Raw genomic sequence first — 23,278 nt, forward strand, 5'->3', positions numbered from 1 at the left:
GAGAGGAATTGAATAACTGGTGACAGCCATATAAATGATTTAAATTGAGTGGCGGCCGCCATATAAATTAAGTGCCAGCTGCCAGTTAATTTATATGGCGGTCGCCAGTTAAATTAACTGGAGGCCGTCATATAATTAACTGGCGGCCGCCAGTTAAATTAAGTGGCGGCCGCCACGGCCGCCAGTTAATTTATATGGCGGCCGCCAGTTAAATTATGTGGCGGCCGCCAATTAAATAAATATCAATTCTATACCCTGGCATCTATCGTCTTCCGTAGGTACATAACTTTGATTTTGTATTATACAACCAATATTTCCATGGGTTTAAATATATTCAAGGAGATAAATATATACTGTTATTCATATCTTAATGACAACACACTCAATTCAACAACGCTCAATAAAGGAGATAAATATATACTGTTGTTCATATTTTAATGAAAACACACTGAACTTAACAACGCTCAATAAAGGAGATAAATATATACTGTTATTCATATCTTAATGACAACACACTCAACTCAACAACGCTCAATAAAGGAGATAAATATATACTGTTATTTATATCTTAATGACAACACACTGAACTCAACAACGCTCAATAAAGGAGTTAAATATATACTGTTATTCATATTTTAATGACAACACACTCAACTCAACAACGCTCAAAATACAGGAGGTAAATATATACTGTTATTCATATCTTAATGACAACACACTCACCTCAACAACGCTCAATAAAGGAGATAAATATATATTGTTATTCATATCTTAATTACAGGAGATAAATATATACTGTTATTAATATTTTAATGACAACACACTCACCTCAACAACGCTCAATAAAGGAGATAAATATATACAGTTATTCATATTTTAATGACAACACACTTATGCACCTCAGTAACGCTCAATAAAGGAAATAAGTATATACTGTTATTTATATCTTAATGGACATTATTTGTAAAGTTTCACAAAACTTTGGAAATGAAAAATGACATTCAAGCTTGTAAGCATCAATATTTAAACTATTAGATTAAAGTATGAAACTTAAAAACGTTATCATATAGACCAAATTGTGTTCCCTGACGAACCTGAACTTTAATCGGGCATGGACACGATTGGAGTTGAAAATTTTCAAATCTTATTTTTCCATTTTTATTGAAAAATTGTTTACAATGCTTAACTAAAGTATTTCTAATGGTCAACCTTTTAATATCAGTTGTTGAGTTACAAGCGAGATACAGTACCCGCAAGTCTTTGTTATGTAAACAAGGCTCGTGTCATGTTTTTGTTTACATATAGATGGCTTAATAGAAAATAACATGTTTAAAGTCAAATGAAATGTGCCAAACACTAGCAACTAATTATAAAACTTTTACCATTACATTAAAAAACATGGCACGAGCCTTGTTTACATAACAAAGAATTGTGAGCTTTGTATCTCTTATGTACTTTGGCAACTGATATTCAAATTTTTAACAACCATTAAATATAAGTGAGTTGAGCTTTCTAAACATTAAAAATGGAAAAATGAGATTTGAAAATTTTCGGCTCAAATCGTGTCGATGTCCTTTTAAGGTCCAGATAAAATACAGGGATGACTCTTAATTCTGAGGTTAAGGTCAAAGCTACGAATATTTTGAATATCCATTAGGCCAATATATCATTAAAGCTCTAACAATAAGACTTACAAGGAAATACTTGCACGGTTCAAGATTTTTATTTTAAAGTCTGTTTTAAAGCACATTTTGATTTCAGCCTTGCATATATAGTAAGTTTCCGTTATCTAGAATGATACTTGCTGATGCTCCACGTATTGTAGCCTGTTTCAAAGGATAGCACCTTGTTCGATTTTCTCTTTGATGAATTTCGAACTACTGATACAAATCGCGTCAGTTTCACATGCGCTATGAAAATATTGTGCGACTGATTAGTATCTAATGACAGATATCATTCGGCTGAACAGATTAGATTTCCACTAATGAACTGAAAGACAGTTAAGATAATTACTGTTATACATGTATATATATAAGGCTGTTTTGATGTAAAATTAGAATAGTTGTCTCAGAATGACGCCATGGATCTGTAGTTTCATGAGTTTTGTCTTTCTGGAGTTTGCGAATGTCGTTTTTTGCAAGAACTTTCATCTTGGACTAATGATGTTACGGGGGAACAGAAATTGGGCTAGCTACGAACTGCAAGCCAGTGCCATCTCTATAGCCGTAGAGAATGCCAGGAGAGACGGTCATTTTCTGAACCATACATTTACGTAAGTGTTTTAAAAATATACATTTCGTACTATGATATAATTCTGAAAATTCGCTCCTACATGTAGCTATAACACATGACCAATTCAAAACATTTATAGAATTTTATCACAATTTCACTTATATCCTCCAAACTTATACTGTTAACGCACCGTTAAAAGTCTTATGTTTGTGGTATTTTTATACCTGAAAGATGAAAAAGGAATTTACAATGTAAATGAGCATTGGCGAATACTATTATTGAACTACTTTTACTACATGCATCTGAGCTCAAAATTGCAGGAAAATTATACTTCGAAGTGGTTATAAAGAATAGCAATCAATTCTTGATTCCTTATGCAATACAGCATATTGGTTAACATACATTTATATAAACACCCAGCAGGTGTGAATATAGGTGACAATGTACAGTGTATATTAAGAGATAGGGTTTCTATTAACAACATAGATAAAGTGCGTTCATTAGAATATATAATATATTGTGATGGCTTTACAGAGGTATGTAATCGAGAATATCACATTACTAAAGCATTGACATGTCATTATTTTCAACACAAATACATATACACCTTTTACTCCCACTCAATGCAATATGTAATCCGTCATGCCGAAGAGTTGACCAAAGCCAAAATGAACGGTCGTTCATAGTTTCAAAATTTGAAACTCAGCATTGAGAATGTTTTTATAAGGGTAGTTTTTGTCCAGTGAGTCAATTTCAGAGCAAAATTATGATACACATCGTCAAACGCAACAATCGAAACATAATGCACTATATGGATGACTGACAAAAAACCCTGCTATATTGCTGATTTCTTGGACATTTTCAGGTAGTGTACAACCTAATTTCGGTAAAATGTTTTAACTTTAAAGTTATAAGGCGCAATCTTCCCAGGACAGCCCCGAGCCATTCAATATCTGACATATTGGACAGTTTTGGATTTATCACTTACATTCAAGATCTGTATCATCACAAAACATGTTCAACCAAAATAAAAACTTTTTTGTGTTTATCCATGTATTTGTACATATCAGTAACTGTTAACAAATTATTAGAAAAAGTCGTAACAGTGACTTTTATAATCACGGAAAACCATTTGCAACTTCTCGGCTTGCCAAAAAGGCCCGAGAATGTGCGACTGGTTGTAGACCTAAGCGTCTATTGTGATGTAATGCCTCTTTCTTGGCGTTTTGTTCTGGAAATTTCCATAAGGAAAATCAAGGACTGAAGAAACAAACATGCATAATTTATTTAGTCAACAATTATCAAAACTAATTTTTCTCTGTAAGATCAAAATCAACTATCGATAAACAACGGATAAACTTCATATCGTAATCTCTTAAAAGTTCTCATTAAAAATGAAAACTATAACTGTAGGTTACGACATTTACTGATCAAGTAAGATTCTATCATAGCTTACGGACTGCACCTCACATATGGAACAATGTCAAAGGTGCAAGCAGTAACTCTGGAGCCAACGTTTTTTTTTTAGTTTATTGGCAGAATTTGTTAATGTATAAGTATAGATATTTGTTCTGTAAATTTTTCCTCTAAAATGTAGTGATTATATAAATATCATCAAAACCAATATTGACATTCTTTCTTAAATGTTGGAATATAAATCTCTGTACGAAGAAGATTATAAAGTTTAAAACCATGTGGGTTTTTTCTGGAAAACAAAAAATAATAGTTTGTGTAATAAATCCCATTTTTTTTACCAGTTTTTTGAAAAATCCAATTGAATAATCTTATCCATAGTGTAGAGACAGAAGGACAATAAAAAAAATATGCTTAATTGTTTCTGGTTCTAGTGCAGATATTGAGCAAAGTGTAGAGTTCTTAATTTTTGACATATGTAGGAATTTGTTAATGCCCAATATTCTATGAATAATGTATGGTTGAACCGTATCAGTCCCGAGTCTTTTGATTTTTAGTCAAATAATATTGTAGAGGATGATTATCCACCAAGCGCCTGTATTTAAAAAATCCCAACCTCTACTCGATTCTAACTTGGATAAAATATCTTGTATGGCAGTGTTTTTAAAATATATTATCATCATTTTTGTTTGTTATTATTTCTGTGAAACTATGCTAATTGAGATAGAAATCTGTTTTAGTGTGTCATCGCGTTTTGTGAGTGACATGTCACTATCGGCGGGGGAAACTGTTCGCATGATCACGGAGGATAAAGTCGACCTGCTTCTAGGCCATCCTTCGTCGAAACGTAAGATATATTTATGCCTCTTTGGGTAGTTTTTCTTTCTTTATTTCTCTGAGCCAACTGACTCATCAGAGTAACAAATAATTCAGAGAGAAAGAGAGTGAACATACAAAGTAAACAAGTAAAAATTGAACATCAATGTGAGTTTTTCGTAATAGTGTAGCAGTACTCAAAATTTTTCCAAATTTCAAAAGAACGTCGATATTACTGGTTCTTAATAATTTAAAAGAATTGATTTAAAAACATTCGATTTTAGAATAGTAATATTTAAAAAATCCTCAAATTGTTATACAGTAAACATCTAGGTATAATTCGTCCTCAATATCGTGAAGGTTGTAACAGGTTAATTCTGTTAGATTAGGTTACGTTATGGTGTCTGCCTATTGCAATATTCAAAAGATCGGTAGGCAACCTAAATTTGGTAAAAAAAAAAAAAAAACAACCTTCCTGTATCTTTTATCTAAAGGTTTGTTTTAGATATAATTATCAATAAGTTGTTGATATAAGTAGTCCTTTGAAGACCTACCAATATTTTCTAACATGTTTTGTTTATATACATCTATCAGTACTTCTTGTCATTCATGAAACAATGTAATATTTTAAAACAAAGGAAACCTTTTGTCGCAAAATTCCCGTGTCAGGGGCCATCTTTCAAAAACAGGGAGATTGAAGCATTGGGGATGAACAATTAAGTGTGTTGGGGAGGACGGGGGCGGGGCGGCAAATTTTGAATTTTGACAGGAAGAATTATTTATTTTCAGCATGGATTAGGTCAGATAATTTATTCCTGGGTACGTCAATGCAAGGCCAGATTAATTATTCATTTTAAGCAGCGGCTTAGTCACCAACTTTATCAAGCATAAAAAAATGGTAGGAGATAGTGGATTATGAATAAGATTCACGCAATGTGTTGTGTGATTATCAGTAGACTCTATGACCACGTCCACAGATAGGAGGGAGGGAGAGGGTTACATGTATTTTATTACTAAGATAATAAATTGACGGAAGTATGGGGTCCTCTCCCAGAAAATTATTGAGAAATGAGGTACAAAATGATGTGTGATCATAGGGCAGTTTTAGGGGATTTTGACATTTTGAATAGCATACCACAATAAATTTCCAAATCCAAAACCTAAAGAATTAACAAAATCTCTGCTTACGTGACGTTCACTTTAATATGCTCAGGACAACATCTCAAGGAAGATTATGGGCGTTGGAGCAGAAGAGGGGGGGGGGGGGGGCTATCATTATTTAATACTTGTATTTTGGTTAATAAATAAATACCAAAATTCCTTTATTTCATCATTCTATTTGTACATAATGCATTAAGTGATTTACGAGGTGAATATTCAATTGCCTTAGTATTTTCTATTGCTCCTTTGCATAATAATTATCAAAATTTAATTTCCATTATTACCACATGTTGGGTCGATTCGCAACATATCCACCACTTTTGCATATTCCTTTTCTCTTTTAAGGTATTCCATGTATAATGAAAGGATAATAAACAATTTTAAAGGATTTAGATCAACATAAAAGTTTATTGTTAAATAATGGTGAAAGTGAAGCAGATGAAATTCACATGACTGGTAAATGATTAGAATCTGACCTTTTTGCACTTAAGTCTTTTTGGAAGAGTTGTCTGCCCATTGTAAAAATAAGAAAAATCTAATTTTCTAAAAATATGTGTGGTCAATGATTAATTTTATTTCATATTTTCATAAAAAGAAAGTGTATGTAACTTTTTACCAAGAGATAATTATGAAAAAATATTTTATTTTAAAAATATTGTAATAAAACATGCTTTCCCCATATACTTCAATGTTAAATTCTAGGTGAAATAAATCAGGCAGTAAATTTTTTTTTTTTGAAAATTCCTATGGTGGATTGTTTTTATTTGATGAACCCTTCAAAATGATACCATAATTACAAATATTCCACCATCCATTTATTAGATATGAAATATTGTCATTATACATTGAATAGTATTTTGTACATATGCATTTGAATATTGAGTTGAAATTTTCTTTACTTAGTATAATGCCCTTGGTCTTATCTTGCTAACGTACAGCCCAGAGATGACCCATCTCTGATGATAGAGAGACGAAGGAAAAGACAGTATATTCTTTTTAGAGATTAAATTTTCTGTGCATAGGAAATAATGATCCCTTGGGTCTCTCTCTTTCTCTTGACAATCCATTTTATATCATGTATGTAACATTTAAGTAGCCGTTCAAAAATGACCCCATTCCTACGAAAGTCCAGAAGGCTCATCGAGATTCGAAATTCAAAATACAAGATTCGAAATTCAGAATACGAGATTCGAAATTCAAAATCCAAATTAACCAATCAAAATGTAGGTCACAATAGATTAAAGGTTAGAGAGTACATACATATACAAAATAAACTTTAAATTATGACAGAATGCTTATTCTTCTATAAGTTTAGGCAACGAAACATTTCTTTTAAAACTACAAATGTTATGATGTATGCTTAGCAAGCAGACAGGCACGTAGCTGTGAGTGTTTGGGTCAAGTACTTATCTATTAAATATAAACAATAGAGGGAATTCGAACGGAACTATGAATAAATATTTCTCTCCGATCTATTTTTACATTTCTTTAAGGTCCAGGAAGCTTAACTACATGTATCATTACGACGGAAAAATAATCTATCCACGTTTTAAAAATTATCTTATCCCACTGATTCATATTTTGACATTATAAATCATGTCATACATGTAAATATGCAAACAGGCCGGTAGAAAGTCAGGTTCAAAGAAAGCGGGTAGTGGGTGTAACCAGGTCGAATACACCTCAAATAGTACACTTTAATTGAAATGGAATCGAAGGTTATATGAATAAAAGTAACTGATGACACCCCGTAGCAATGGATTCTGAGTTTAGATTAATCTATAGGTTTACCCGCATACAATTTTTTTTCCTGCTTGAATGATCATATTTTACATGAAGATAACTGTATCCCCTTCCATCACCCGAATAGCCTACTTGAGTTGATTTTAATTATTTTTGTTCAACTTTGCATGAGACAATGTCTTGCCTACATGTACGCCAAAAGTCCAAAATAACTCAAAATAAGCCTTATTATTGAATACCCTTAATACCCAGTGGCATTATGACTTTATAAAAAGCGCTTATTTTGATTTATTTTGGACTTTTTGGGTATGCAAGATATTGTTGACATTCATTAAAGAGATGTTCAACCAACATACTTATAACTCAACTCATGTAGCTTATCGGGGGGGGGGGGGGGGGGGGGGGGGTGAACTGAAGCATCTGTGAACTACATGTATGAAGGAAAAATTAAAATGTATTTACTGGTATTGATTATCGGGTGTTTAACCAGACCCGTAGCCTGCCGGTAATTTCAAAAAGGGGGAGGGAAGGGGGATAACTAACTGGGAACAAACCACCCATTTTAGTGTTTGACCAAATATCCACAGGCACCTGAACTATCGACACTACTACCAACAGCCATCCCCCCTTTTCTGATTTTTTTACGACGATAATTTCTCTGAAATGTGTGGATTTCTTGTCTATCAGATCCCAATTTATATAATATAAATATAAATATAAAGTTACATGACAATGATAAGCACGTAGTTAAGCTAAATATAAATTTCGATTTATATAATCGTTTCACGCTTTTTGTAAGCTTTAGAGATTGGCCTAGCCTTCTATTGGTATAACAAATTATATTCTATTATACCGGTAGAAGGCCAATCTCTAAAGCTTACAAAAAGCGTGAAACGATCATATACATGTATAAATCGAAATAGGGATGGGATCGACAAGGAATCCACACATTTCGGAGAATTTATCGCCGCAGAAAATACTCAGAAAGGGGGGGGGGGTGTTGGTAGTAGTGTCCATATTTCAGATGCCTGTACAAATATCTTCCTCGATCACCAGTTCATTTTTTAAATGCGCCTGTGTGGAAATGATACAGGAATTTCGAACCATGGATAATTCTTTCTCTCCCATCTATGTTGTCTCTTTTTAGATTTTTTTTTATGTTTGAACAGGAAGCTTAACTGCGTGCGTCATTAGTCATTACCACAGAACACTAATTTATCCACGTTTTAAAAAAATTATAATAGCTTGTCCCATTGATTCATATTTGTACATGCATGTTCTATGTTCAAGTATGTATAATCTCAGGTACCGGTAATTTTGTCCGTAATAGTAATAGTAGGATTCTATACTATATCACCCCCTAGTAAATATTAGGAGGTGATATAGTATACACCCCTACTATTATTATATTACAGACAAAATTACCAGTTCCTGTGGTACAGTACGTAGGCTGATATAATATGAATCAGTGCATAAGATAATTTTTAAAACGTGGATAGACGTTATCACGCACGTATTTAACTGGAGCTCAGAAAATGTAAAAAGATACAATATAGATCCGAGATAAATATATATTCTTGGTTCGAATTTCCTCCATTGTTTATATATAGATAACTGAAAGAAATCAAATTAGAATCAATTGTTGGAGGGGTATCATCGGTTTCATATACAATTTCACTTTAAGGTATATCATGATGTGTATTCGTTATTATTTGACGTGGTTGTGGGAGCTGGAACAAGTTTTCTGTCTGACTCCTTTCCCGCTTGCTAAGCATACATCAAAACATTTATAGTTTTAGAAGAAATGTTTCGTTGTTTGGTAAACATATTAAAAGAATAAGCTTTCTGTACATGTCATATTTTAAGTTTACATGTATATGCATGTACCCTCTAACCTTTAATCTATTGTGACCTACATTTTGATTGGTTAATTTGGATTTTGAATTTCGAAATTCGAATCTTGTATTTTGAATTTCGAATCTCGAATTTTGAATTTCGAATCTCGAATGAGCCTTCTGGGCTTTCGTACATTCCTGATCAAAATGTAACGTTGATCATTTTTCAACGACCGTTTTTTTTTTTTTATCAAATTTTAACGTTAAATTTTGATGGGGGTCAACTTTAAACGTTGAGAAATAACCCCCGGGGTCGTTTTTCAACGGGGTCACTAATTATTGTTACACATTGCACAGTAGTGAATAAGTATGTCGAAAATTATCTGGCAGTGCATTTTTTCTTCAAAATCTTATATAATTTACATTCACTCTTTAATCCTGTGATAACATGCATAAGAGAGTTTTGTAGGATATTTGCTTATAAATGCAAAAACCGAATCACTAAATCTTTTAGGCGTATGAACACTGTCGAGCATCACGGCCCACAGAAATAGGTGATTTTATAATAATGATAGTAGGGATCTATGATATACCACTTACTAATAAAATTATTATTACCCGCTATTAGGAGTGGTAAGGTATAGACCCCTACTATTAATATTATAGACAAAATGACCAGCTCAGTTCCTGTGCTCGGCCGCACGTGTGCAGAATGAAAACGAAGATTTGTTACCCATTCTCGTCGCAGACATCATTCGATGCCTAGAGAAGTTTATCTTGCCTCTGATGTGGTTAATGTCACCAAACAATCCAAGTGCGGGTTTATTTCAACAATTCTTTCAGTAATTGTACTTTTAATTTCTCGAAGTGACAACATGGCCGACTAACACCTACAGTGACTACACCTACGCTGTTTACAATTAGATTTGAAAAGATATGAACTGTTATAAAGTTAAGATTGTACAACTTTGTAAATCAGTTGATGTTTATGATATTTGATTGAAAATAAATTCAAGGATTGGACTGTTATTTTTTTCCAGCAGTGCGCACTCTTTTCTTTTCGTTATGACATCACATTTTGCCGTTCCATTAATCGCTACTTATCCAAAGAATTAGGCGGAAAATTTAAGATATAAATGAAAAATGCACACACCAATAATGGTTTTGAAAATGTAAATATAAGTTATGAATTATTATTTTTTGAAAGATGTAGTCTCATAACTGCAACAGTGTGTGCAAACAAATCATTATTATTCAGACTCGCATCCTTGGTTACGAGGTAGAAATAATATAAAGAAGTTCAGTTACTTTTTACTTGTTTAGTACAGTTTTGCTTGGGGTGTGTGGTTCTGTTCTTTTGTTTACCGTATTCAAGAAACAGACAACAATATTCCACCTCAATATTTAGAAATAAAGATATTTTCCCCATACCTTTCTAATTCTGGACAATGAAAACATGAAGTGTTTAAAATCTTCGATCCGTTTACATTATGTGTACAAAATTTACTGACACCCTCGTTTCATTTGCTCACGAGATGATTATAAATCAAAAGTGCAACTGTGTAAAAGTTTAAAGCTGAACTCAGCAATATGTTTGTCCGAAATATTGATTGTTTTGGGACCATTTATTTCTTGCCATATTAAACTCTTTTGACTGTCAATGATATCCCTTCCGATTCGGCTAAATGTAGTTCCTAAAGATTTTAATAATCTTCATGGATGCTATTAATGATTCCGTAATTTTCATTGGTAATGTGCAGTCATCAGCATCATCCATCCATGTTTTCTATATTAAAGTCATGAAGCATTTATTTTCACTACTGATATTTTAATGACGAATAGAAAAGAGCAGATGACATCATTGACTATGCCAGTTAAAATTTTCTTGCTAACCAATTATTATTTTTGATATCAGAAATAGTGTTTTCATACAGATGTTTCATCCTTTTTATATAATTTTTTAAGAATATAAATTTGGTGTAGAACTGCTTCATGACAATCTCTCTTATAAATCAGGGAATCTTGGGGCCGCTTATGTGACACCGTACTATAATTTGCCCCACATCACCTGGGAAGCTAACGATCCAACTTTCGAGAAGAAGAACATTTTTCGGACCCTCATACGACTTTCGGCAACGTTTAACAAAGCTGGCCTAGCTGTTGCAGCGCTCTTCACCAAGTACAAGTGGAACATAACTGCGATATTGATACAGGCATCTAGCGGTGATTGAATTTATAATTTTTGAAATCTGCAATATATATACTTTTATTAACACTTCTTGGAATAGTAACTGTTAATTAATAAAATATTGATACAGTATCATGATTTAAAGGGTTTTATTAATCAGAACACAAACTTGCGAATTCACTTGCATGTTTTGGGTTGTCTTTTTAACAGATTTGTGTTTACATGCGATGAATGGTTTCCTTACTAAGGTTACAGAGTATAAGATTACCGTCGCTTCCTACCAACGTTTTGACGAGGATCCATCAGACAGTCAGATTGATGAATATCTGCGCATAATCAAGAATTCAGCGAGAAGTATGAAAATTGATATTAGAATTGATTTTGCTTTCAGTACTTTTTGAATATATTTTTTTATCATACAATTTTCTTGCAAAATCTCTTTGTAGTTCAAATTAGCTTGATACTGAGTCTTTGATGATTTTGTTGTGTTCTAATATATTGATATCTTGCGATTTTATGACCTTTAATCTCATCCCAGGAGCACAATGAATTGTATATTAACATGGTGTTTTCTTCGTTCAGTTGTGTTTATGTGTGCAGAGAAAAACAATTTCCGTAACATAATGATACGAGCTCATCACAAAGGCATGACCGGCGGAGATTACGTCTTCATTGATTCGAACTTCCTATCAAATGACAACTCATACCGATACAGAGTGTGGTACAAGAACGATTCCAATGACGTCATAACACGAGAAGCATTTCGTCACGTTATTCATGTAAATTTATTTAAGAAATAAATTTCATTTTTGAAAATACATTAGGATATGAACTGCGACGCTTTACGTAATTAAACACATTTCATGCTTCATGAAATTTATCATTCTGGCAGTTTATGCCCTCATATATTATAAAAAATGAAATTTATTTTAAGACCGGGGAACATTAAGTGGCAAGAAATGAGATATACAGCAAATAGTCAATGCAAAGCGCCGATGCTAACTCAACGCGGATCGAAAAGATCTAAGCTTATTGCCGCCCACTGGTGGGAACATTTTTCAGCATGGACTCCCTTAAATACATTGGATTGAAATTCGAATTTCTAAATTGATTGTCAATCCACTCCGTTTTATTATTGAATTAATGAATTTTAATGTTAAACATTAATTTTGGTAAAACGTATTCAACACAAAAGTACGAGGTCTAGAAGAGATTACCAAGGGGAACATGATTATTAGTTCAATATTGATAAAGACAGGTGAAGATAACGAACAGTGATTAATCTCATAAATCCCATAAGCAATACTAAATAGATAGTTGGGCAAACACGGGCACCTGGACACACCAGAGGTGGCATGAGGTTCCTAGGAGGAGTAAGCATCCCCTGTCGACCAGTCACACCCACCGTGAACCCTATATCTTGATCAGGTAAACTGAGTTATCCGTAGTCAAAATTAGTTTGCCACGAATGGTATAACAATCGGTATGAAACACGTCAGACAGCATTTGACCCAATGCTAGGTTGTATTGGCAAACTAGATCTTTATAACAGCCATAGAATTTGCGAAATGCTGACTTTAAACGAGATTGTTGAATCCTATCTAGCTGATTATTAAACAATGAGCGTGTAATAGGCCCGCGAAAACTGCAGTTTCTGATTTCAATCAACATTTAGATTCCACTTCAGGCGCGAAATATTTATGAAAGATCAACTTTTAAAAATCTAATTCAACCACGTATGACATTGATCGAAAAGATTTAAGCTGATCGAAGCGCACGGGTGAGAACATTTTTATAGCACGGAATTCCCTAAAAAAAAACACCATTGGATTAAATTTCTAATTACTATATAAGTTGATTTTTAATCCACTTATATGTTAGGTAAAGACCCAATCTATCCACTATCAGAGCAGGAGGAAAACAGCTACTACTTGTGTGGGAATTATTTAATAAAAGTATTTGCCATATACAAAAGAAGCATATACAATCTTTTTCTCTACAAAGAAGAGGACAGGCATAGCACACACCCACTTCTCTTCGCAAACTTTCATGTTTTGATTCTGGAAAACGTGTAAATACCGGAACCGGTGACAGTTCACGCTTCGACCGACGTTTCGACTCAAATATAGCTGGATTTACTTAACAAACACGTTATTTCCACAACTTTTAACATTAAGTAAGTACTACTATGGCGTGTAAAACGTTGCTATATTCGATAATCTTGTGATGTGTTTTCAATATCTTTTGATGTTTATTCGATAATCTGCTAAGATCTTTTCAATCCACGTTGAGTTAGCATCCACCATACAGTTGTGACGTCATATGTTTTGACTGCAACAGATGAACATCACGAATGCTGTATATTTCATTTCTTGCCACTTCATGTTCCCCGGTGTTATGTAATTATATGTACATGCTACTTTCGTTTCTATATTCATCAAAATTCTTACGCGCATTGTTCACATCTGCATCGCATTCATGAGGAAATAGCTATCATTACAGTTTGTAAAGATATCGAAGGCAAAACGCATTGGAAATGTAAATTTCATTGAATAGATTGTGTTGACCGTACATTATGACTGATAATTTTCATTGGTTGCTCGTGCATTTTGACAAAGTATGACAATCCTTTCTATAAAGATAAACAGTTTCTGGAATTAAAAAGCTTAATTAAAAGAACAGTTTTGGCGTGTCTAATTTTGGAGAGATACATATGTACATGCAGAGGTATGTGAATTATTTTGACGACTGTAAAGGTGATTAGCACCCCACCAATACAATATACTATACGTATGTCAAGTTTTATTATCAATAGTATCTTTAATTTTTGCTATTATTATCATTATTATTAATATTGTCATCATGATAAAAAGTGTCAACTTCAACGTACGTTTTAATTCAGATAACACAAGTTAGATGGTATGACGAGTCCAGCAAGGAACGCCATTTGGAGCTATATAGAGCAATACCACAAAAGATGACCGAGATGCCCTGGAACGACTCCATAGCACTTGATGAGGGCATATTGGTAAATATATAGTATTCTTACTGGACAGAGTCATTCATTTGAAACATATACACCATTGTACAATCGCGATTGTAAATTTAATTCACTCTTGAACATAGTGCTTTTTCATTACTGCAGCCTTCCACATCTTCTGCTACTCTGCACGATTCCATGTACCTTGCCGTTCTATGGTGGGAACATTGCTATAACAACGGTCTGGACCATCGAAACGGAGCGGAGCTGTTTAAGTTCACATACAACCTTACTTACAATGGTAAGACTAGCAGCGGTATCTTTGATTTTAAGCATAGTACATGTAGTAATACAACAAGTAAAACACCGCTCAACAACGGTGATCAATCTCTTAATTCCTATAAAGAAAACAAAACAGGGACCCATGGACACACCAGAGGTGGCATCAGGTGCCTAGGAGGAATAAGCATTCCTTGTTGATCGGTCACGCCTGCAATGATCCCTATCTTGATCAGGTAAACGGAGCAATCAATAGTCAAAATTAGTATGTAAAGGACGGTCTAACAATTGGTATTAAACACGTCAAACAGCATTCTACCAAACGAAAGGTTGTATTTGTAAATTAGATCGTTACAATAACCATAGAATTTACGAAATGCTGACTTTAAACGATACTTTTGGAACCCCTGTAACATCAAGGTATTTTTCCGCAACCTGCCTCAATTTAAAAAAAAAATTCATGCGCAGAGTATACTCTTGCGTGTCGAATCAGTTGAGAGACATAAACACCGTATGCAGGTAATAATGGAATATTGCTACATGAATATGGGAAGTTGACGATGGAGAAGCTGAAGCCATCCCATTTGTCATAATGTTGCGTTATTAGTTTGCCATTAACACCTATATTCAATAAAATATCCAAGTATGAAGCATATGTGGAAAACTTTGAGGTGTCTTTTATTTTGAGTCCACTGGGATATATCGAATAGACATTTTAATGAAAATGAGTATTGTTAATACATCAAACGTCGTCGATGCAAGGTGAAGATAACGAACAGTGATCAATCTCATAACTCCTATAAGCAATACAAAAATAGATAGTTGGGCAAACACGGAACCCTGGACACACTATGTTATCTTAATGTCGAATTGAAGGCCACAGCAAGATATTTTTCTTCTCATGTAAAAGCATTTCAATGAATTCTGCCTCGAAAGAATATAAAAACTGGTCAGCTAATAATGGCGCACAATTCATTCCCATGGTAATTTCAACTTGATCATCGAAGACTATGTCGATATTGTCAATGACTAACTCCATCATCTGTTTAATATCAACTTCAGAGTATTTGTGCGTAGAATCAGAATGGTGTTTAACAAAGTATTGTTTTGGATGACTGATCAAAAAATGTGAATATTTCCGTGTTCCAATTTTCTTGAAGAAACAGATGGGTGGTTTCAGAAAGCCGATAATTTAATTTATTGCGATGAATAGTCGTTTAAAGTTTTGAAAAGTCATACGTTTTGATGTTGTCCATACAAAAGATAACATAACGACAGTAAGTATATTGACATATGGTAGCATGCTAACTTTAAACATAGCAACGACAAACAGAGTAGCAGTAAAATATCAATGGTAAGCATAGTAACGGTAGCATATCAAAGGAAAGCATATTAACAAAGTATATAAGCGCTACCTGGAAAGTTTGGAAACGTTTTAAAAACATGCATGTATTGATGAGTAGCAAAGCAACAGTTGTATAGTAATGATCAGCATTGTAAATTGGGTTTCAATTAAGGGGGGTGTCCCCCAAATTTTAAAAGGATGCAGTCAAACGATACGTCACATACATAATACAATTTACATATTAAGTAAATTTTATCCACTATATCATATGGTATTCTGTTTATATTTGATTGACTTCAAAGAGATCGCGAACATTTAATCTTTTTTTAAAATCTTAAATAACACCCTTTTTAAAAAGTACAAGTTTCTGGGATTAATATAAAAGTCTCTCAAAATAGATTTTTTAAAAATTAGTATATTTACACTAAACATTGATTCAATATGATATTGTATACATGAATTATATATTGTTTTATAAAAGAGTGATCTATTTTGAATAATATATGTGTTAAGATATGAAGTTCATTTTTCATAAATTCAATGTAGAAATATCTAGAATATCATCAATATCTTCACCTTTAGAGCCTGGCATTACAGAGTTTAATTTCGAACTGTTACATGTTGATGTGCGATGTGTGCATCGTTCATAACTTTCTCGATGATATATAACGACCTGGACAAATGATTGTTGACTCCTTTTAATCTACGACTTTCATCATGTTCGTATGATCATGGATCAAGACCACAGCATATTGTCTCGTAAACAACATTTGTGTAAGATAGGACCTTCTATTGTCATGTATGACCTAAAACAGTTTACCACTGACCTTGACCTACATCCATAACATATTATTTCATCATTAATGTTCATGCCATTTGGGACTTGCACTATACTCCACATAAAAAATTATACCTGAAAGAAAGGTCTTAGTTCACGGTTACAAAACACCACTACTAGTGACCATTAAGACACTTTGTGTTTTAAAAGCATCAGACCATCTAATGTCCCTTCATGGGAAATTTCTGGGTTCGAGTCCTGCTCGGATTTTCTCTGTCTGACCCCAAGACGTAAAAATAAGTAGTGACTGTTCCTTCGCCAAGCGCTTGGCATTTAGAAGTCAGTATATTTCAAATTCAAATAATACTTTATTTTACATTTTCATTATGACCAACATATTTTATCCAGTAATAAATTCTTAATCTAGCAACAGATGAGTGAGTCGTTCTTGGCCCATTGCGACACGAAGATAATTCTTTCACATTTCCATTGCTAAAAAGGTTCTCTCTGCAGACGTTGTCGTAACTGACATCGTTATCAGAATACCTGATATGCATGTATGTTGGAGTACAGCTCACGGTTAATGACCTTTAATGTAGAGGGCAAGTCATTTAGTTTGGTGGCATCCGATTCCATTCCCCATTTTGTTTTCCAGCGACGAACTTCTGTGTAGAATTCTGTGGCTCTGGCATTAACATTTCGTATGCTCTTTGTCTTTCAATTGTTAATTCTTGCAAGTAAGAAGGATTCAGTAAATGACCAGCGAAACACCCTTTAGGAACTACAAGTTCTACCAGCAGGTGATCTACAAAAGTAAACGGACTTCTTGTAATGCATAGACTCCGATACAGAACAGGTTGGAATATTCTGTTTATTTCTTTGCCTTCCAAAGATTCTTGGTTTCTAGATAGGAATGTCGTGTTGAATAGTGATTTCACAAGCTCGATCATATGAAACATCCCAAACTGCCTCACCATTACTTTCATCTGAGAGGAGTTATTTAACAACTGCTGTTTCACACGCTGCCTCTACAAGGTCCATCGTCTTTCCTTGTAGTAAAGTGGAGAGAGCCACTATGTTCTCCAATAACGAGACTAATAAGAAAGTCAAAGTGAAGAATACTTCACATCCTACCCCTAGCCTTATCATCCCCATCGTCTTGGAGATCTTCCAGAGTATCGACGATGACATCTCAGGCACTAAGGGATGTACCGGGTAATAGATTATCTGCACGTGCGGACCACCCTGTTTCTCAGAGGTTTCATATACTTTTTTCCTTTTCCAATGTCGTGTTGGGTAATTCTCAAATTTGCACATTTTCTATGCCGAATAAGAAAACGAAGTATCCTGTCTTTATCATGTTTCTGATTGTTTGCAACCCTGACAACCTTTCATTTTGGACATTCCATCATAACCTTGACCAACTGTATTGTGTAAATCAATCCAACTACATTCAACTTATGGGTGACATTTTCTGCAAATACTTCAGCTCTTGTAAACTTTATACACACAAATGTCAGGAATTATTCCCTAATCATGTATAACTTGTCAAAAGACGAAGACAAAGAGATATCTGTTATGTCGTACTTTTATCTGTGCACTCATCTGTTGGCAAAGGAAATGCGCCTGCTTTGTTACATTGAGAGACTATGTAATGTGTAATTTGTTCCCCTAATATGTTGATCATTTCATTCTGTATGATGGGAGAAGGAGACTTTCCTTTGGAGGGACCATTGGCTAAATGGGAAGCAAGGTCTAGATCACTTTGATTATGTCTTCCAACATGGCAATGTCATTACTTCCTTAGTGGCATATTCCGTTTTATACACAAAACTATAGTTTCAGAAAGAATACGCAGAATTTTCCTCATGACCTTTGCTAATTTGTTGACAAATGTTCCTTTCCTTACTAGAAATAATAGCCGTGAATCTCCCCATAGCTTCTTCGATGCCATGGTGGTGAGAACTTCCTCCTAGAGGTCATGCAATACGGGACTTTCGAGATGCGGATCCACTCTGACTTTCATCGCGTGTTGAATGTAATTTGTAGCGCATGTCACTTCCGGATTACAATAACAACTAAGTAAACAAGCATGGGATACTTCAATTGCTATCAAATTCCTGTATTAAAATGCTTTTGTTCAAAGAAAGGAATCACTACAACCATTTATAGGAAAATGCATTTGATTAAATTACATGTATGTGAGTTGGCGAGGAAAATAAATCTAGGGAATACGGTATCTTGAGGATATCGGTAAAACTTCACGCCTTCCATCCAAGGATACGTGTCTAAATGCGGCTTTTTCCTTCCATCTGATTTACACCCAGGTACGAAGCAACAATAGTGACTCATGTCGTCATCGTGGGACTACGCATACCTCTTTACGGACCATATGCTAGCGAAACACCAGTTGTATCGACGTCAACTTTGCCCTACAATTCGTTACTATCACGTGACCGGGGTGTATAAACGTCAAGTCTAATTGGTCGTTCCAGCACATCCCGAAAGTTCCGTATGAAGTTGGCTCTAATGAAAAAGACCTACCTCTTTTTGTCCAAACAATATACATGGGACACAAGACACAGCATCCTTAGAAAAGGAGTCACGCAGGTTGAAAATACGGATGTATATTTAATTGCTGGGATTGATTTCAAAATTAAGGATTATCTCCCTCATGCATAGCTCTATCCTTGGACGAATTTGGCTCCAGTTTTTGGCACTCTAGTTTTCCTTTAAGCTCTTACAAGTTTATCGTTATTTCGAATTTCCAAAATTTCGGCTTGAGCATCACTGAAGAGATATTATTTGTCGAAATGCGCATCTGGTGCATCAAACTTGTTACCGTATAAGTTTTACATACATTGGTTCTATAACTACGTGAATGGAATCTTGAAGTGAAGTGGTTTTGTCGAGTCTGCCTAGCACAGTTCTTCAGGGAGATAATAATGACCGTTTTCTCCAAACATGGGTCAGGGTGTGGAGGTACATTAGATTTTGTATACAAAAATATGATACAAAGTTTATTTTGGCTTACACAAAACACTTTATATAGTATGACAAAAATACCTTTGTTATCATTCTGTTGTTTGTTGTCCTGACCATGCGTTGTTGAGGGTTTGTGTTTTTTTAATTTAGATAATCTGATATAGACTTTATGGTGACTTTTGAACAATCTTTACGCCTTGGGAAAATGATGTGTAGGCTACAGCCTTTCAGCCTTATGGAATATCAAAACTGCAAGCGCCATGCTTAGATCTAAATTCATGGAACTTTCACCTATGTTTATATATGAATGAAAAAATATCAAAGTGACTTAAAACAATGCAGCAAAATGTCTTAAGGTTTTGCAACTACGTCTTTAAAGGGAAAGGAAAGCAAGAAAATTTCATCGTATGTTCATGTTGTATCGCATATTCATGTCACAGCGTAGTTTAGGAATACTTGTAAAATTGCAAATACTGGCATGTAAGATGAAGCAATCATTTTGTATTGAAAAGCATATAACGCTTAACCCGTGACTCTATTCCAGTACGCAATGTTACTGAAACACCGAATTTATGTCAAGAATAAACGTTTTGAAGTCTCCATAAAACATTCACTATAATTAGAATATGTCAGATCGATTATGATTTTTATAATACACAAGATTCAATTTTCATTCTTTCTTCAATAAAAGTATGAAACCTGGGCAGACATGCGTTCATACCCAATTTATCAAAACATAACCGAGAAAAATTATAAACATTGAAAATTTCCGAAAACATGGCAATTTTTCGGACTCTGAATTGCTACACGAAAATAAAAGAAAAAAACATAAATATTTAGAATTAGCTCTCTTATATTCATTGATATATAGAAATAGCATAGATTTTCAAGTTTAAACAGGGGGCATATAATGACTCATATCTCATTTACAAATGCAGGCCTTTTCTTTATCAACCGGTATCTTTCCACAGCATACATGTAAGCCTGCTGCAGTACTCATCAAAGAGTGAATTTTCTATTTTTCATTTCTTCACGAAGGACGTTTACTTCGGAAACCTGATAACATTGCTGTCTGTAGGTCACAAATGCACACCCGTTCCTAGCGGCAATATACGGAATCATTTTGTTTGTTTTCAGGGTGAAAAATAACGTTGTATATATGCAGGAAACATGACTGTACAACGATTCTTGTAAACGATAGTGTAACCTCCATTATGATTCATGTAATATGCCTTTCTATCTTGCAAATACTCTTTATCATATTGACAAATGAAGGTAACGTAGAGACAAAATAGTATCGGTCAATGCCCATTCCTTTGCATTTGTGTTCATAATGCCTCAGTGGTGGATTTAAAGGGGGGCGCAGCCGCCCCCCCCCTAAGATTTTCAAATCTAAGGTAAATCGTGGTATCTTGTTTAGGAAAATGTACTAAACGATAAAAGAAGCAATAATTTCTTCCACTCCCGGAGAAATTAATGACAAAATCTTTTAATTCCTTGAATCACTTGATTGGGAGGACTTGATTTTTTCCAAAACCCCTTAAAATTTGCGTTATTTTATTAATTTAACCTTACAAAAAATGATAGAAAATAGTACAAATGACTAAATAGGAGACATATTTCAAGCCCTATAAAATCGGTAAAATCCAAACCCCTGCCTCATAAAGTGGCGCCCCCCGTAACCGCAATTCCTGGATCCGCCCCTGTGCCTATTCTATATTTAGGTTTTCTAAGTTTCCATGGTGAAATCACAACTGTCAATATGATGTATCCCTGTCATATATATATATATATATATTTATGTATAATGAGCAATTTTAGGTATAGGTGAAATTCTATATAATTCTACTTCATCTTGTCTTGCTTGATAAAAAAAACCCCACCCCAACATTACATGTATTTTAAAATACTAGTAGACGTGATATCTGCGAGCGTAAGAAAACGTGATTGGAGACGAGACTTCCCGAATCCTCGTGACTTTTTCAATCCATCTAATTTTTGATAAAAGGTGTTACGTTTATTTAGTCTTGACTTATTCAGTGTGTGCAACAAGTGTATCATGAGACAACCCATTGGAATATACAGTTCAAGACAAACGTTTTGTATTAAAGGTACAAGTGGTAAAATTCAGTTTGACGGTAATGGTGATAAGCAGCCCATATTCTGGGTGGAGGACCTGAAGAACACGAGCGACGATTCCAGGATTTTTGCCATTGTAGAGACTTACCTAGAGAAGTCAGAAGTAAGTCAATATTGGGATATATACTATCCTGTTTGAGACGGCTATTACCGTCAAATGTCATTGAAATACATCCAAGCTTAAATATGTATCATTAACATATGGTTATTCCAGGATATCAAGAGATAGATTTATATTTTATCATTTCTTCGACAAGATTATGGATAAGGAATGCCATGATCCTAACCTTTTGCTCGCTTTGCAACTGAGGCTCGATCCTGACGCCGCTGCAAACCAGAATATACGTACCTGTTTTTGTCGATATTGCCAAGTACCCGGCATTAATAATTTTAAAAAGTAAAAGTCACGAGTCTTTCCGATATGACCATGAAAACCAAACTTCCACGTCACGATCTAGGCGTTGGCACTACAACTCTGTACGCAAAACATATGGCATAACGTATGTGTAAAATCATATTACAGACTCTGGATAATCCATGGAATTAGAAGGCGACATGCAAGTACTATGTACGCGCGTAGATCCAATTTAATCAGAGATGTGTACTAAAATCGAACTTCAAGGAGTTCATGTCATTTGTAATGAAAACAAAGTCTTACAATCCACAGTAGAGAAAACTATTCAGATTAAAAACAGATAAAAATTCGTCACTGAAGTGATACTTAAAAGTGCACTCCACACAATCAAACTGTTCTATAACAAAATCATCCTTTTAGTGACCTTGACATTTACATTACGTCTTGAAATGCAAGAGGAACCCAGATATTTTTAACCTTAACTTTTATTTTAAAAACAAAAGGGACCTGAGATAATTGAGCTGTTCCTAGCAAAAAGGACCCTTATCTTATCCTAGCGAAAAGGAGCCCTATCTTTTCCTAGCAAAAAGGACCCTTATCTTTTCCTAGCAAAAAGGACCCTTATCTTATCCGACAAAGTTTTAAAAAAAAACGTCATAATGAAAAAACGTTATATCAATTTGTGCATACTTGTAAAGAAAAAAGTCACGATTACCAATCACGAGTTAGTTTTCATCTTTTTAAGGGCCTTTTTTGCAAGGAACGGCTCATATTATCCCTACATATGCTATAAATTGAGATGAGTATTTAATTAGTTAAAATCCTGAACGTAAGAAATTTCGGAAATTCTCTTGAATTGCTCTAACAGTTCACTCGTGATTTTGAAAACCAATAGGAAGGAATTACCTTACAAAAGGTATCATTCATGTTCGTCTAACAAATGTAGATGAAAAATGTAGCTTAACCCTTGTTCACAAAAATGTTACCTTTTGTGATCTTGACTTTCCAACTGTAACCTTGGAACCCCAA

The 23,278-nt window shown here is 34.2% G+C and overlaps 1 protein-coding gene across 1 annotated transcript in view; it reads left to right on the top strand.

Moving 5' to 3' along the window:
• Positions 1–11,615: 11,615 nt before the first annotated feature.
• LOC125676883 (atrial natriuretic peptide receptor 1-like) overlaps positions 11,616–23,278 on the top strand; it is a 42,094-nt gene continuing 30,431 nt past the window's right edge. The window contains exons 1-5 of the mRNA XM_048914763.2: positions 11,616–11,742; positions 11,971–12,167; positions 14,291–14,416; positions 14,534–14,669; positions 21,867–21,997. Of these exons, the coding sequence (XP_048770720.2) occupies positions 11,616–11,742; positions 11,971–12,167; positions 14,291–14,416; positions 14,534–14,669; positions 21,867–21,997 (717 nt within the window). The remainder of the gene's footprint in view (positions 11,743–11,970; positions 12,168–14,290; positions 14,417–14,533; positions 14,670–21,866; positions 21,998–23,278) is intronic.

This window comes from Ostrea edulis, chromosome 1 (genome assembly GCF_947568905.1).
Source record: "Ostrea edulis chromosome 1, xbOstEdul1.1, whole genome shotgun sequence".
In the NCBI taxonomy this organism is placed as follows: Eukaryota; Metazoa; Mollusca; class Bivalvia; order Ostreida; family Ostreidae; genus Ostrea; species Ostrea edulis.